Below are 16,367 nucleotides of genomic sequence, written 5' to 3' on the forward strand. Positions count from 1 at the left end.
CCTACTCCACCAACAAGGAACTCATTACTTCCAATGTAGTCTTTTTATTTCATCTTATACTTCTTTCTAGGGAGAATAGGAGAGGGATTCAAAGATAATTTCTAGTGTGACATAACTTTGAAGTCTCCTAATTTTTTCAAAATTATATTCATAATATTTTGTCATTCTATGCTGTAATATTGATTTGGTGACATAGTAGGCTATAAAAGGATTTCTAAATTATTATTAAATAAATTAAGCACTTCCTGGCCCTCTGCTCTGTACTCTAGTTTCAGAATCACGTAGCTCTTCTGTCCTTGCACCTGTATTTGCAGAAGATCCTTTATTAAACTAGAAATTTGTTCCTCTGTGGCTTCTGCCCACTCGTTAGCTCAGGTCCCACTCAGGGTGAACGGGATAAGTCAGATTCAGCCTTCCCAGGGCTGCTGTTGCGCTCCTGGTCTTGGTGGGAACCAGCAGAAGGGTTGGAGCAGTCCCATGGGGGCGGGGGATGAGCTCTGTGCATTTCCTTGCTGCTCATCCTCTGCTTCACTTAGGGTGGCATGTCTTTGTTCTGAATTCACTCATCTCAGATTTTTGTCATGTGCATGTAGTAGGTGCTGTTAGGGAAAGCTGGGTGTTGGGAATTCTGCCAGAGGTAGTCGGCTGGGGAGAGTGGGTGACTTCATATGTCTGTTGACCTTTTGTGTCCCTCCAGTTCCTCCAGGACACCTTGGATGCCCTCTTCAACATCATGATGGAGAACTCGGAGAGCGAGACCTTTGATACATTAGTGTTTGATGCTCTGGTAAGAGACCTTGACTTTGCATCTGCTCAGAAATTATGGGGCTTTCATGTTGCAACCTTTGAAGCTGGGGCGGGAGCCATCACAGTAACCTTGAAAGCATTTTCAGTTGTAAACTCAATCAAAGCAAATGAACTGAGAGGTAGAAAGTTTTTTGCAACAGAACGCTGTAGTTAGGCAAATGTAATTGGTAGTGGAAGAAGAGGTAAACTGGCTGACCAGCCTGTGTCTGAAAATGTTAGCGTGCAGTTGACTCGCACAGAGGTGCAGGTGATTCAACTGAAGATTCCAAAATGGTTTGCATTTCTTTTGCTAATGAAAATATTAATTTAACAGGTATTTATCATTGGACTAATTGCTGATAGAAAATTTCAGCATTTTAATCCTGTTTTGGAAACCTACATTAAGAAACACTTTAGTGCAACCTTAGCCTACACGTAAGTTCTTTTTTGTTGTTTTAAAACCAGTTCTTCTTTTTGTATTTTTGTTAAGACTCTTTTCCATATACTTTTGCCTGTGGTTCTTTCTACATTTCCTTTCACCAATGGTGAGTTTACTGGGATCATTTTTATTACTGTTTCCCTCTTAACAGACCTAAAAATCTTGTTGGAAAATATAGGGGATGCATTATAGGATTCTGGAGTAAATTCTTGTTCTTCACTACACGTTTTGTTTGTCTTTGAGTTGTTCCCTCTATGTTTGATGAAATGGATATATATGGATCCAGAGAGCTTGCCACACTGCAGCTTCCTCAGAGCTATTTGATGAATGAATAAATGGATGTGGTCTTGTCTTGAGATTATTGTTTATTTAGTGTGAATATTAATAAAATTCAGTCTTGACTTTTCAATCTATTTTTTCACTCTTTATTTTTTAAGGTTGCAGGTGATTTGTTTATTTTTGTTCTGCTGGATCAAGCCGGATAAAATAGTTTTTTCTTTTTAATTGGTTTAGTTACTCAGTGATGTTTAAAGAGCCAGAATATTAATGTTGTTCAGATAAAACATCTGCAGGTTTGGCAATTGTTTTTAAACTCCATCTGGATTTTGGCTTTTAATACTCCTGCATTTCTTTCTTTATTTAAAATTTTTTCTTTACGTTTAGTTGGTTTTATTGAAGTGGCATTGATTTGCAAGGTGGTGTTAGTTTCAGGTTTATACCAGAGTGATTCAGTTTTATGTGTGTGTGTGTGTGTGTGTGTGTGTGTATAATATATACATATATTCCTATTCAGATTCTTCTTCCTCTTTAAAGAGTTCCTCTCCTTTGTTCCAGAAGCTTCAGCTCTAACTGACTAGGATTCTTACTCCCCACCCAGCTGCTCTCCATTCATCCAGCTGCTCCCTACCTGGGCCCCCGTCGGGTCTAGGAGGGCTCCCAGGGGAAGGTGTGAAGCCTGGTGTCAATGCCACAACCCTAGGACCTGCTGCCTTGGCTTCTGTTACCGCTCTGTCACTTGGCAAGCTTAGGTTGCTTAGCGTCTCTGAGCCTCAGCCTTCTCATCTGCACGACAGCACGGTTGTAGGTTTTCTTGAGAATTTTAATGAGTTCTTAACATGTCAAGTGTTTGGAATAATCCGTGGTACTTAGCACCAAGCAGTAGTTAGATTTCGTTATTATTAGAATTATTAGGGTGAGTTCCTCGTTCTCTCACAGTGGGATTTATTGGCACTGATTCAGACTTTTTCTGTGTGAGCTGCAGTGAAAAGGAAAGGTTTAATATTTTAAAGAACATTTCACTTAGATTCCTTAGAAGTGATTCTCTTTTAGGGCCAGGAGCTTGAACTGAAGTTCCCACCTGTGCCTTGCCCCTACGTGGGTCAGAACCTGTTGTCCCTGGCTGCGGGAACTCAAGGTCCTGTCCCTGAGTCTTGGGTTCTTCTGTATCTGCTCGAGTGCTTGTTTATTGCAGGGCTGCTGGTGGAGCCCGACGTGGGCAGGAAGTAGGGGTGTCCTCAGGCACACAGGGCAAGCTGTGACAAGCTTGGTGCTTGCTGGCTAATCAACATCTGTTTAAGACATTCTGTTCTCTGGGTGGAAAAGCCCAGCTGGCCCGCACTTCGGAGGGTTCCCTGCAGACTGCCGGTCGGGTGGCATCATCTCGCTATAGCAACCAGAAGGAGCCAGTGCAGGGTTCATGGGGGTGGCCTGTGCCCTGCTCTGGGTCCTGTGTGGCCTCCTCCTGTCACCTTCTCCATCCTCCTTTACTGAAACTGGGCCAAACAGCTCTTCTCAGATGAGATTTTTTACTTTCATTTTAGAAAGTCAGAACAGTGGCAAGGTCAGTCCAGGTCCTCTTTTGGGCGTCCCCTTGCCCTTATTCTCAAAGGGGGAAGCAAACCTGGGGAGCGTTGGGCAGGTTACTCCACGGAAGACACAAAAAGTGCCATCTTATTGTTAAAATTACGACAGGACGGAGCTGAGAATCCGTATCCTCTCGTCCAGTCTGTCATTTGCAGAAAAGGCAATTTTAATTTTGGAAAATAAGTGTTCTTATCTTGTTTTGACAAACCAGCAACCCCAAGTGGTTCTTCAGCTGTTGGAATCTGAATATTTTCGCCTTGAAATGCCAGAGGAGATAATTGAGGTTCACGCAGTTCTAAGGCAATCAGGAAGGCTGCCTCTGCCCTAATGAAGTGTTTGTAGCCTTCTCCAGCCCAGGGGACCTTCTAGTACCAAGCATCATCACAGACAGTCTCTCCCCTCCCCCGCTTGTAGGGGAGGCATGCAGGGGCTTAGGTTAGACTCCCATCCAGGCAGTTTCTTTACCTCTCTCCTTTGATAAATGTTGAGATCTGTAGCCTTTCTTTGCAAACAACTCCAAGAGAAGAAATTAACAATGACTTGAGGCAATGGGCGTTCCTTCTTAGCCTTCTAAGTCACAGAGCAAGTGCTCCCTGCATGGGTGGTTCATGGGCAGAGTGACCTGGGCTGGACCAAGTGAGGAGGGAGGGAGGCGTCAGCTTTGGGGACGGTTCTTCCCGAAAACCAGCAGGACGTGCTCCTTCTGTGCACAGATCTGCCTTTCCCGGAGCTGGTGCGGGCCTCCTCCCCACTGAACTGATGTTTCCGTTTGCTCCTCTCACCTAGGGCCGAGCAGTTTGGTCTTTCTATAGTTACAAGTGGTGTGACGGGTGTGGATTCGGGTCCTTTGACTTCCTAATTTATTTTCTGATTCTGGGTCATACTTTTTTGCAAATCATTCCTTCTTTTTGTTCTTTCCTTTGACTGCACTGTTGGAAGGATTTCCAAAATCTATTTCTATGGAATGAATGTGAAAAGTGAAAGTGCTGGTCGGTCAGTTGTGTCTTGACTCTTTGCGACCCCATGGACTGTAGCCCACCAGGCTCCTCTGTCCATGGGATTCTCTGGGTGAGAGTACTGGAGTGGGTAGTCATTTCCTTCTCCAGATGGAATGTCTATTCCTTGGGATAGCAATAGGGTTTAAGAGAACAGTGTGTGTGGGCCTGTCAGTTTGGGAAAGCACGTTAAACTGGGTGAAACAGGGTTTATGCCAGGACTTGAGAGGCTCTGCCAAGCCTCAAGAACCATCACAGGACATGTAAGGGTAGATGCCTTCCCAGGACCGGGGCCAGGGGAGCCTGAGGGGAGGGGATCTTTCTGGCCTCGCTTTTTCAGGACGCACTGCCAGGAAGGCTCCTGTGATAGCGTCTTGAGGGTTCTTGAGTTCTGCAGCTTGATCAGTGTTAGAAATGATTTCACATCCTCTTGGTCATCCAAAAGCCTTTTTATTGTGATTTATCAGTAAAATCGTTACTCTTAGGTTCTTCCGAGGTCGTCCACAAGCCAAGTTTCAGTTGCTCTTATGAGTGACTTGTAATAATCTCAGATAACAAGCTGGTGCACACTGGCTCACAACGTAATGGGAAGTGCTGTCAGTACCCTGGCAGGCTGTTTTTTTTTTTTTTTTTTTGATGAATATTTAAAAGTCAGAAGGAATCCTTGATTACTGAAAAAGTTAGGGGTGGAAGAGTTTGGCTTAGGGGTAATTTTGTTTGTTGTTGTCATACAGGTTTTACATATGTTGCTAGTTTTTGAAGTTACAGTGTAGCCAAGCGTGTCAAAAGCTGAAAATATCCTGAAGTTATTTAATTATTCCTTTATGATTTAAAAGGCTTAACTTGAAGATTATTAGTTTGTGGGCCCGTAGTTGACTTCATGATAGAGAACCTGCCTGCCAGTGCAGGAGATGCGAGTTCAGCCTCTGGGTTGGGAAGATCCCCTGGAGGAGGAAATGGCAATCCACTCCAGTATTCTTGCCTGGGAAATCCCAGGGACAGAGGAACCTGGCGGGATATAGTCCATGGGGTCGTAAAGAGTCAGACATGACTGAGCACACATGCATAGTGGTAGAAAATGTAGACATTTGGACAGAATTAAAAACTGATTATTACTCTTACTGCCTCTATCATTTGAAAATAGCACTTAATTAAAAACAAGAGAGCATTATGAAAATAGATATGGCTGTCCAGAAAAGCCCTTTGATTTGGTCGTTGAGCATTGGGAACACTAGATCACCCACTAGTCCTGGGCTTCTCCATCTGCAAATTAGGGGTAAAACTGAACACTTGTCTTACAATGTTGCTGTGCAGAATAAATTATATAATACTCCTAAATGCTTAGGAAGACATCTAAAACTTGGAAAGTACTTGTTAAATGCTCAGATCTCACTCCTCTGAGAGTTGTTTTATGGGTCACTTTTAATCTGTTTTGAACACATTTCACAAATATGCGCATACTGATAAATTGTGAACCCAGCTAAAAAGAACCCAAATACCCACTTGTGTATTTCTGCCCCAGTTAGGAAACGAGATACTGTAGTCGTCTGAAGTTGTTGATGTGTGTTTCCGTTCTGAACAGGAAGCTGACGAAGGTTTTGCGGAACTACGTGGACAATGCTGAGAAACCAGGAATAAGTGACCAGCTGTATAAAGCCATGAAGGCTTTAGAGTACATCTTCAAGTTCATCGTGCGCTCCCGGATCCTGTTCAACCAGTACGTGTGCCCGTGCCGGCTCTCCAGAGGGCTGGGAGGAGACCCTTTTCTTCCTGCCTTCCTTCCTGCCTTTGTCTTCTCCCTTCCCCTGCCTCATTCTTCTTTGCCTTTCTCTCCTCCTCCCCTTCCTTTCCCTGTGGTCTAGCAGAAACAGCAGTTAACAGACAGCGGTTCTGGGCTGGAGTTGTCCACGGTCACCCTAACTGCTCCCCAGTAGAGTAAAAGGCAGGCTCTGAGTTTGGGTCTCGAGCCCTGAGTCTGAAGTCTGTGCCTGTGAGTCAAACACTGTCTCCTGAAAGTGTTGGTATTTTATTCGAGGCAGTACAGACTGAACACCCAGAGTTCTGCAGTTCTTTTCAGTGTTATTTTATAGAGGAAAAAAGCCCCTTGGAGAACATACAAAATTAAAACAGGCCACATCAACAGTAACAAACAGCAAGGTAAATGAACTCACTTGGGAAGACAGTGGGGCTTTCGCCCTCTTTTCTTCAACTAGAACCATGTTTTGTTTCTAGAGAGAGATTCCTACACATGAAATGGCCATGTGCATGGACATTCAGTGTTTTAACTTAGGGATGTATTTCAAGGATTATCTGGGCAAATTTATGAGTTGTTTTTGAACTTTAAAGTGGATTGTGGTATTTCTGATCTGCTTTAAAATAATGGCTTCATCATTTTATGGAGAACATTAGTGTTTTTCCTAGATATCTATAGAGGAAAGAGTGGGGCTAAAATTAATGAGCTTTCAGTTGGTCACAGTGTTTAGCTCTGAATGAAGAGAGGTGAAGCCGGGGTAAGACGGGGTGTTGGGGTGTTGAAGCTGAGTTCTGCTGCTGCTGTTTGTGGAGGCAGCTGCTTTGGGCGCCCTACAGTGGGTGATGCTGGTTCTTGTTGGTTATTGGAGGGCGATGCTCCTGTGTGAGTCCTAAACACAGAGATGGAGTTTAGGAATCGGTGTCCCTCTGATGTCACCTTTGAGAGCCCAGCCCTCTTGAAACGTATCAGTGAACGCGGGGCACGGAGGGAGCGTGGACCCAGGTCTGCCTCTGCGCTGACTCTTCACTTTGTTGGCCTGAAGCTGGCTGTCCAGAAGGACCAGCAGGAGAGGGGAGGTGTTCACAGTGCAGTCTGTGTGCCCCGAGGGGCACGGAGGCCAGAGGAGCGGGCACTGTGTGTAGGGCTGTAAGGGTCACAGACGGGGCGGTACCCGCCCCCGGTCAGCGGTCACAGCCCCCGTGTTACTGGACAGGGAGGGCCTGGGCTGCGCTCACTCCACGGTTCCTGGGGTTTCAGACCCGTGGTCTGAGGCCATCGTGCTCCGCTCCTTGGCTGAAGAATACATTCTTTTACTTTGCTTACTGTGGATAGGTGCGAATCTTGATGAGGGTCATGATGCTTTCTGTTTTTGTCAGGGTCAAACCTGTTGATGATTTTCTCACTGTCAAGGTGTGAAAGACTAAGAAAGTAGGTCCCCCCCATACCCCCCCGCTCCTGTATTTTACCATAGTTTTCAGTAACATTGCTTCTACAAAAGTGAACTTTCTGGAAGCCTCTATCTTGCTTTTAGGGGCTTCTCTGATGGCTCAGCTGGTAAAGAATCTGCCTGAAATGTGGGAGACCCGGGTTCAGTCCCTGGGTCAGGAAGATCCCCTGGAGAAGAGAATGGCTACCCACTCCAGTATTCTTGCCTGGAGAATTCCATGGACAGAGGAGCCTGGTGGGCTACAGTCCGTAGGGTCGCAAAGAGTTGGACAAAATGTTGCTTTTATATGTGTCCCCACTAATTTTAAGTCTTTGATTACTCTAAAATAACATCTACACTAAGGTGACAGGATGAATTTGAAAGAGCGGAACAATCAGGTGGTATGGATTATGTCATGTTTTATGTGAAAAAATTTTCATCACGTACAATTTGTGATCAGTATGGCCCCGGGTCAGGGATTTGTTGATGCCCGCCATCTCCTCTTCAAACACATTGCTGATTTTCCTTCTCATTCAGAGATTAATAATGAAAAGAAAGGTATGTTCAAGGTCAGTGTGTTCTTGCTATTGTTGTAAATGCTATAATCTTTTACAAAATAATGCTGCTTAGAAAAGATTGGGGTCACCCAAGTGGACCAGTGACAAATTGTTTCTCTCTGTCTCTCCTTAATCTCTTTCAGCCTGAAAATACAAATGGCATGAGATCTTACGACCATGGTCTTGTAAATAGCACTGAATTTGATTGATCTTCTCGAGGTTAGCAGTATGACTGGCTACATGTTACAGAAAGAGATGAGGTTCACTGTTTTCCCCCACATGGCCTGGAACCCAGAGGGAGAGTCTGGAGCTTGTACACTTGGTCTCTGGTTACTTATTTCAGGCCCTTGGCTCCTTCTATCTCTCTGCCCCACCGTCCTTAGGAATCTCTGTCTGTCTCATGGCCCCAGAGTGGCTCCTGCCCCTCCTGGTGTCAGGACCTCACTCCAGGCAGCAGAGAAGGGAAGGTGGGTGTCAACAGCTCTTTCAGTTACTTTCCTTAAAGAACATTGTCCCCAGTGCCTGCAGTGGGTCGTGTGCTTCCCTCTCATTGGCCAGACTATGTCACATGACCATCCTGGATGCAAGGGAGATGGGAAAGAATTTATTGATGCTTTCAACAAAATCAGATTTCCTTTAGTAAAGTACTGAAGGAGAAGTATATATTGAATGGGCATTGACACTCTTTCTCATGCCTTTAACCAGGAGTTCCTGTTAGCTGCCAGCGTCACATCCCTAACTTAGGTTAGTGATGCAGTGCAGTGGGCACTCAGTCCTGTCCAACTCTTGGTGACCCCCTGGACTGTGGCCCAGCAGGGTCCTCTATCCTTGCAATTTTCCAGCAAGAATACTGGAGTGGGTTGCATTTTCTGTTCCAGAGGATCTTCCTGACGCAGGGATCAAATCTGCATTGGCACAGGGATTCTTTTCCACTGTGCCTCCTGGGAGCCCAGGTCCCAGCTTTGTAAATCCCATGTAGTTAGGCCCCTGAGAGCCTTTCTTCCCCATTAGTTTTGGGGTCAGTCTGTGAGACTCCTGTCTCCACTCTCTCGTTGACTTGAAGCCCTTGAGCCCTAATTGTTGCACAAGGGTGATTCAGTCCTGTGTGTCAGACGGAAATGGAGTAGAATACTGAACCGATCCTTGCCCGTGACCTCGGCAGTGTTTTCTGTTTGGACATCCTTAGGAATGCCTTTATTTTGGCCCTTGGCTGCACAATGTTGGCAGAGACCTTGGTCCTGGTGCCAGCCTTTTTCCTGGAGTGGGGGGAGCCAGGCCTGATCCCCAGCGGAGTCTCTCTGCTGGGCTTACGTGCTTGTCAAGGGCTGAGGCTGTTCCGGTCAAAACGTCTGAAGGGTGAGAAGGCCAGTATAGCAGTTGCCAGACGACTTCATGAACCTTCCAGGATCCTTGCCCTGATCTCATCTCTGACCTCATTCCCTGACCTCATCTCACCAGACACTGTCCCACCAGAATCCTTCCTTTCCAAGAGCCTAACGGGCTTTGGAGCTCTGACTGTCCCAGACTTTTAAAGTACATTGCCCTTAGTTTCTCTGTAGTTTCTTAAATGTGTATCTTGGCCGCCTTTATGATTCTTGAGGGTGGACAAGGACATATGTTCCTCTCGGAACCTAGAACATAGTTGTAGCTGCATTGTATAGATAGGATAGTACTTAAATTTCAATCTGTAGTCTGAGATTTCTGAGAAGAATCTATGATATGAAAAAAAAAAAAAACCCAAGATGTCTTGAAATCACAGACATGGGGCTAAAGTCTCTTAGTTGTTTCTTGTCCTCAAATACCCTCCACCCTGAAACCCATTTTGGTAGTCTTCATTGTCTTTTCAAAGCATTACATTGACATGAAATAATATTCCTATTGTGTATATACTGCTTAGGGAAAAAGCCGTCCTGTGTCCTGCCCAGTTTTCCGGGATGTTTGATTTGTAACAAGTTCTGAGCAACTCTGACGCATGGTTTTTTCAGGGGTGAGGGAGAAAGCAAACTCAGGTTCCCGTTTTCTTACCTGCAAAGCATCTGTTACCTTGGGAGAAAAACAATTGTGCTCACAGCTGGAATCAAGTGTGTTCTTCTATTTGCAGTTGAAATGAACTCGGAGGTCTTTTGTTTTTCTTCTCCTTTTCAAACAGGTATGCTGTGTTTTCACATAATGTAGTGGCTTTGTAAAATTCCCTGTTAATTGACAGTAATTATTCTTCTGAAGAAGGAAGGGGTGAAATGTTGGAGATGAAGATATTGAAACTAATCCGTGTCACACCCCACTTGCTTTCTCACTATACAAATCCATACTTGTTTGTTTGCTTAGAAATGAGAACAGCAGTTTTAAAACTCTGGTCCAAAGACATCTGGTTCTTGGGGAGCCCGCGGAGAGATTCCTGACAGCCAGGGGCACTTCTCTGCTGGTTTTGCTTGTCTGTTTTCTGTGTGGGTGGATCACATTAGCGAGAAAGCCGGAAAACAGACGCAGCCTGCACCAGACTGTCTGAATCCATCACTGAAGCTAGTTATTGCCGACTTCTGTCTTTCTGCTGCTTCTTGAGTGTCTGCCTGTCTCACCGGGTGTTAGCTTCCTGAATAGTTAGTCATTGATCATGAATAAGTTGAAGATCTGTCATTTTGCTATCATTTCCTCGGCCACAATTGTAGGATGTAGTTAATAAACAAAGGTCAAGCTGTTCCTTGTTAATGGTTACTTAACAGCATTTAAATAGAGCAACGTATGATGACTAGGTTTTGTCTGTTTATTTACCAATTGCCATCTGAGTCCTTTCCTCTTACCCACCTCAATGTGGGTCGAACAAGTGACTCTTGGTTTATTCGTCTCTAGAGACCTCGCCATCATTACAGAAAGGGGCTCCAAAGTGCTTGCTGTAAAATACTACCATATATATCTTTTAAATGGTGGTTGGCAGCAGAGAAATTAATAATTAAATTTTCATTCTTGAGGGATTCCTAGTGGAATATTAAATATAAGAAAGACTCATTAATTGTACCTTGTAGATTTTGAAGCTGTATTATTGGGGGCATGCAGATTTAGAACTGTGATCTCTTTGTTGTGAACTTACTGCTTAATGTGAAAAGGTTCCCTTTATCTTTTGGTTAGTATTTTTGTGGAATACCATTTCCCATTCTTTTACTTTCAACCTTTCTGTGTTCTTATATTTCAGGTGTGTCTCTTATACACAACATAAGAGCTGTTTTTTTATTTTATCCAGTGTAAAAATCATTTTAATTTACTATTTAGTTCATATATATATATATATAATACACTTAAGTGACATATTGAGTTTATATTAACTGTCTTTCTATTAATTTTCTGTTTTGCTCACCTATATTATACTTTTTTCTGCCTTCTTTTGTACCAATCAAAATTTTCTTTTCATCGTCCCATTTTTCTCTCTCTTGTGTTATTATTGTCATGCATTTCAAGTTTACAAATATCTTAAACTTCATAAAACATTGCTATTATTGTTTTGTATAGTTGGCATTCATTTAATATGTTTTATACTTATCATTGTTTTTCCATCTTTCTTTTAATTTTATGTTACTCTATAGAATTATTTTCCTTCAGTGCAGAGAAATCATATAGCATTTCTTTTGGTATAAGTCTGATGCAGGTTTTGTTTTATGAAAATTGTTGGTTTCATCTTTGCTTTTGAAGGGTGTTTTCATTTAATATAGAATTCTAGATTGACAGCTATTTTCTCCTTCTAGGTGTTGTTTTCTCTTTTGGTTTCCATCATTTCTGGTGAAAAGTCAGCTTTCAGACTTATTGCTATATCTATGAAGCTAATGGTGTCTTTAAAAACTTTTTTCTAGCTATGTTTGCAATTTTTCTCTTTTTTTCTGTAGTTATTAGCAGTTTTACTATGGATTGCATAGGAATGGTTTGCTTTTTATCTACCCTGCGTTGGATTCTGAGAGTTTCTTGAATTTTGGATTGTATTAGTTTCAACAAATTCATGGCCATTATCTCTTCTAATGTTGCATTTGTCACATTGTACCTGAAATTTTCTTCTGTTCTGTAACTTCAATTATATGTATCTTGGCTCTCTTCAATATGTCCTACATATCTTAGCATACATTTCTATGTTTTCTGTCTCTTCTGTTTATTTTCCTGTTGATTGTCTTCCATTTCACTGATTCTCTTTATAACACTGTCTAATCTCAATTTTACCCATATAATGAGTTCTTTATTGTAGATATTGTATTTTCATTTCAGAATTTTCATCTTTTTTTATACATTCATTTTTCTACAAGAATTTTTTTATCTTGCCTTCTGTTTTCTCCATCTCTCTATTTTTCATATTTCCAGTTTTCTATGTTTTCCATCTTTTCTGTTTTATAGTATAATACTATAATGCTTATATTTATTTTGATATTCTTGTGACAGGATGTAACTACTTATTAACTACAATATCTTGATCACCTGTGGATCTGTTTCTGTTGTCTTTTTCTACTATTTGGCCACATGGTCAGGTATTTTGCTGTGTTTAGTAACTTGTTTGAATATGGGACTGTGAATATATACAACTGTCAAAGCCCCAGGTGATGTGATCTTCTTCTCCAGAGGACTGATCTTTTCTCTTCTAGGCAGAGAAAGTGGGACTGAACCTTTAGGCTACAGAGGCTATGTGTATCCTTTGTAAGCCTCAATCTTACGCAGTTTTCCAGGGCTTTCAACTGAGAGTCTGCTGTGTTATCTGGGCCCTTCTCCCTGGCATTTTTCGAAAGTGAAGTTGCTCAGTCGTGTCCAACTCTTTGTGACCCCATGGACTGTAGCCTACCAGGTTCCTCTGTCCATGGGATTTTCTGGGCTCAAGTACTGGAGTGGGGTGCCATTAGTTCTTTATCTCTGGAGACTGATAAAAACTCTACTTTCCTTTACAGATGTTTTCAGTTTGATTTTCAGTCCCCTGACCCATTGAGCCTTAGGATTTGGCAGATATACTGGGGCAGAGAGAGTAGAGGAGAATGGCTGAGTACATGCTAGAAACCTCCCCAAGTATTTGCACCAGTCTGCCAAACTGCTTAATTTTACCAGCAGGCAGAAGTTCAGGACTTCCTAAGTGTCACTGTTGGGCACTGTTTATACAAGCCCCTCTTTGAAAGCCTTTTGCAAAACAGATACACTAGGTTGCAATTCCCCATTTTAGACAGACTTTGTTTCCTTACAATGGAACTCATTTAAATATAAGATTACCTCTAGGGTAATTAATTATCACTTAGTTTACAAAATTTTCCATTGTACACAAGTTTTCAGGTATGGTATACTTTTAATTAGGCAGAAAACTAGTCTATATTAATAAAACATCTGCGTTGCAGCATTTTAAAATGCAAATGTGTTGGTTTTTAGTAACACGGCAGCTTGAAGTATCTGCTAATAAATTATTTATAGATGAAACTTATTTACAGTTAGCAACATGTATTTGCATGCATGGAACCAATGTACAACTTCTTTATTATCCATTTATTGAATATGTTCTACCTTTTGAATGTTTCAAATTAGAACCGCCAATTCTATGATGAAAGAATATCATTCAATGATAATATATAGTATCTTACTCTGAAATCAAGTAATTTTGCATTTATTTTTACAGTGTCATTTTCAAATGGTTCTGAAATCACGTTAAACTTAGTTGTGTTTGTCTATTATGTGACATTATGGGTTTGAGACACACAGGCAGGATATACACTGAAATGTTAATAATGGGATCTCTGTGGGGCAACATTAAAGCTGGATTTCTCCCTTTTCCCTTCCTCTCTCTCTTCCTTTCCCTTTCTCTCCTTCCCTCCCTTTTTGTTACATTTCTCTGGTTTTCGGCCTTGTAGAATGTATTCTGTCACAAGACAAAAGGCAATAAATAGAGCGATTGAAGATTAGCTTCTTCAGCACGGAGGCAGACCGTCCTAGCTGAGTGGTCCAGATTCGACCCTCACTGCCAAGTCCTCCCCATGTTCCATGGATGCTGAGGACGTTCTGTCACGTTCTGACTTGCCAGCCAAGCCGCACCTTTAACGTCCGTGGACGCGGGAGCAGAAGGCGGTCGTGAGCCACGCGCCTGCCCCTCAGATCCGTGTGTTCCTTTGCAGGCTCTATGAGAACAAAGGAGAGGCCGATTTCGTGGAGTCCCTGGTGCAGCTCTTCCGGTCCATCAGCGATATGATGAGCAGCGTGTCGGACCAGACCGTCCGGGTGAAGGTAGGCCCTCGGGTGTGGCAGCATCGACTGCGTCCGGGCTGCTCTTAGATGCGGGGTTCCCCGCGGGCCCAGAAAACCAGGGACTGTGTGTCCTACGAAACCTGGACTTGAGCAGAAGGCCCAGGAGTGGCTTTGCCTTGACCGTAGTTGTGGTGCCTGTAATGGATCCTCTTTGCTTCCTCTGTAGCTGCTCTTAAATTTTGCTACCATTGCTCTCTTTTTTTTTTCTTTAATTAAATTTGATTGTTTAAAATTTGGCTGCGCCGCTCAGCATGTGGGATCTTAGTTCCCCAACCAGAGATCAAACGCATTGACCCCTGCAGTGGAAGCGTGGACTCTTGACCACTGGACTACCAGGGAAGTCGCTCGCGTTGCTCTTTGTTTCTTGGTGGGGAGAGGGTCCCAGTTTTCTGCGTGGGAGGGTGGGGAAGAGGATGAGAACAATGTTTTTGTGCCTGTTGTCAGGGCATCACAGTATCTGAGCAGGAGTGGGAGGCTGAGGCTCTAGGTGCCCCAGGCATCCGCCAGACCTCAGGCGAAGTTGTGCCCATAGTGATACATCTTCATCCTCCAAGCGAGTCGGGATCCAGTCTTCCCATGGCCCTGCTCTTCTTATCACCTTATTATCTGTTCTTGCCCTGTGGTCCTTGGTGGGGTCAAGATGCCTTATACCAAAGGTGGGGTCTGGGTGGTCTTCAGGACACGCTAGAGGTGGAGGGGCCAGGTGGCAGGGTGTGGGGAAAAGCCCATGGAGCATGCCAGAACCCCCACACTCCCTAGCATCCCGCTTTCCGGAAATTTCCACGTGGCCTGACTTACTGCAGAAGAAGCCATGTAGTCTGCGTGTGCTGCCCGTGCTGATTCTTTCCAAGGACAAGACTCTTCCAAATGATTAACTTGTAGCTTTCATTCCACTGCTCCTGTAGCCTGCTGTGTTCTCACTTTCCTCTTTGAATGTTCTCTTAATGTGTCATTTCAGAACGCATCTTTCTGGTTATTGTCTTAAAACTGTTGTGGGAAAGTGGTTTCCCAGCTTTTGTCTTGAGCAAAGATGTCCGTGTGCTCAGGTGCGTGTCACGTTGCTGTGACCAGGGGAACCAGCATCATTCAACGTGAAGAGTCATAGTGATCCTTTGATCCCAGAGCTGATGCTGCTGTCTGGAGGAGCGGTGGTCCCTCAGTATCATTTCTGTCTGCATGTAGAGCTGGTGGTCCACAGAGAAAGCTGTGTGGTGCCTATTTTCAAGTTGTGGCTTAATTATTTTGGCAGCTTACTGCCTGAAAGTGAAAGTTGCTCAGTTGTCTCTGACTTTCTGGAGACCCCATGCACAGTAGCCCTCCAAGGCTCCTCTGTCCGTGGAATTCTCCAGGCAGGAATACCGGAGTGGTTTGCCATTCCCTTCTTCACAGAATCTTCCCAACCCAGGTATTAAACCCAGGTCTCCTACATTGCGGACAGATTCTATACCATCTGAGCCACCAGGGAAGTCCAGCTTATTGCCTAAAGCTGCCTTATTGTTCTGAGGTTAAAATTAACAGTGTGTTTGGAACATTAACTCCTAAATCCTGTGGCATTTCGGAAAAAAACAGAGCCTGGGAGTCTAAGAATAGATACAAATGACAGGAAGTTTTGAGCCCAGAAATTCTTTTAGATTTCTAAATATACTGTTAGATTATTAACTTAGATAGAGCTTGACTTGTGTCTGCCCACCTCCCTGGATGTCAAGACATTTAGTAACTGTAGACTTGGAAGTCCTTCCTTTGGTGGGTGTTCTATTATGAGACACAGTGAATTCAATGACGTTTGTGCATTGATGCAACCTTACATCTGCAAGATAGATGACTGAGTGTTAGTTGCCACCCTTCTGCTAATTTTGTATTTTGTTCTTTCACAATAGGTGCTTTCTCAGCTTCTCAAAGTTAAGAATTCCCATCATGGGATCCTGTTTTTCTGTAGTTTTTAACTTTCTAAGTTTTGCTCTGTGGAAATGGAAATACAGTTGTGAGTCATCTTACGTAGAGGAATTATGAAAAAAGACTTCCTTGGGGGTGAAACTTTGTTTCCTGGGGTGGCCCTGGTTGCTGTCTTGATCTTGGGAGTGACCTGCAGGCACCCATTTGTGAGTTAGGAGGTCAGCATGGCCCGTGCCTTCCTGGTGTCGTTCAGGGTGACTTGATGTGACCGCTCTGAGCACCCTGAAGCCACTAGTGACACCCACCTTCTGGATTCAGGTTAGCGTTTTACATCTCAATAAAGGGAGAGGCAAGAGGAGATTCAGATCATAGTTAACTTCAGGAAACACACGGAATCCGCGTGGAAGTTTCA

At 43.5% G+C, this 16,367-nt stretch overlaps 1 protein-coding gene across 2 annotated transcripts in view; it reads left to right on the top strand.

The window, feature by feature from the left end:
* The window catches only part of DOCK1 (dedicator of cytokinesis 1), a 545,853-nt gene that overhangs the window by 116,220 nt on the left and 413,266 nt on the right, over positions 1-16,367 (top strand). For both annotated transcript variants that reach the window (XM_070470415.1, XM_070470416.1), the window contains exons 20-23: positions 698-787; positions 1,121-1,221; positions 5,666-5,800; positions 13,933-14,041. In XM_070470415.1, coding sequence (XP_070326516.1) covers positions 698-787; positions 1,121-1,221; positions 5,666-5,800; positions 13,933-14,041 — 435 coding nt within the window. The remainder of the gene's footprint in view (positions 1-697; positions 788-1,120; positions 1,222-5,665; positions 5,801-13,932; positions 14,042-16,367) is intronic.

Source organism: Odocoileus virginianus, chromosome 7, assembly GCF_023699985.2.
Source record: "Odocoileus virginianus isolate 20LAN1187 ecotype Illinois chromosome 7, Ovbor_1.2, whole genome shotgun sequence".
NCBI classification, from domain to species: Eukaryota; Metazoa; Chordata; class Mammalia; order Artiodactyla; family Cervidae; genus Odocoileus; species Odocoileus virginianus.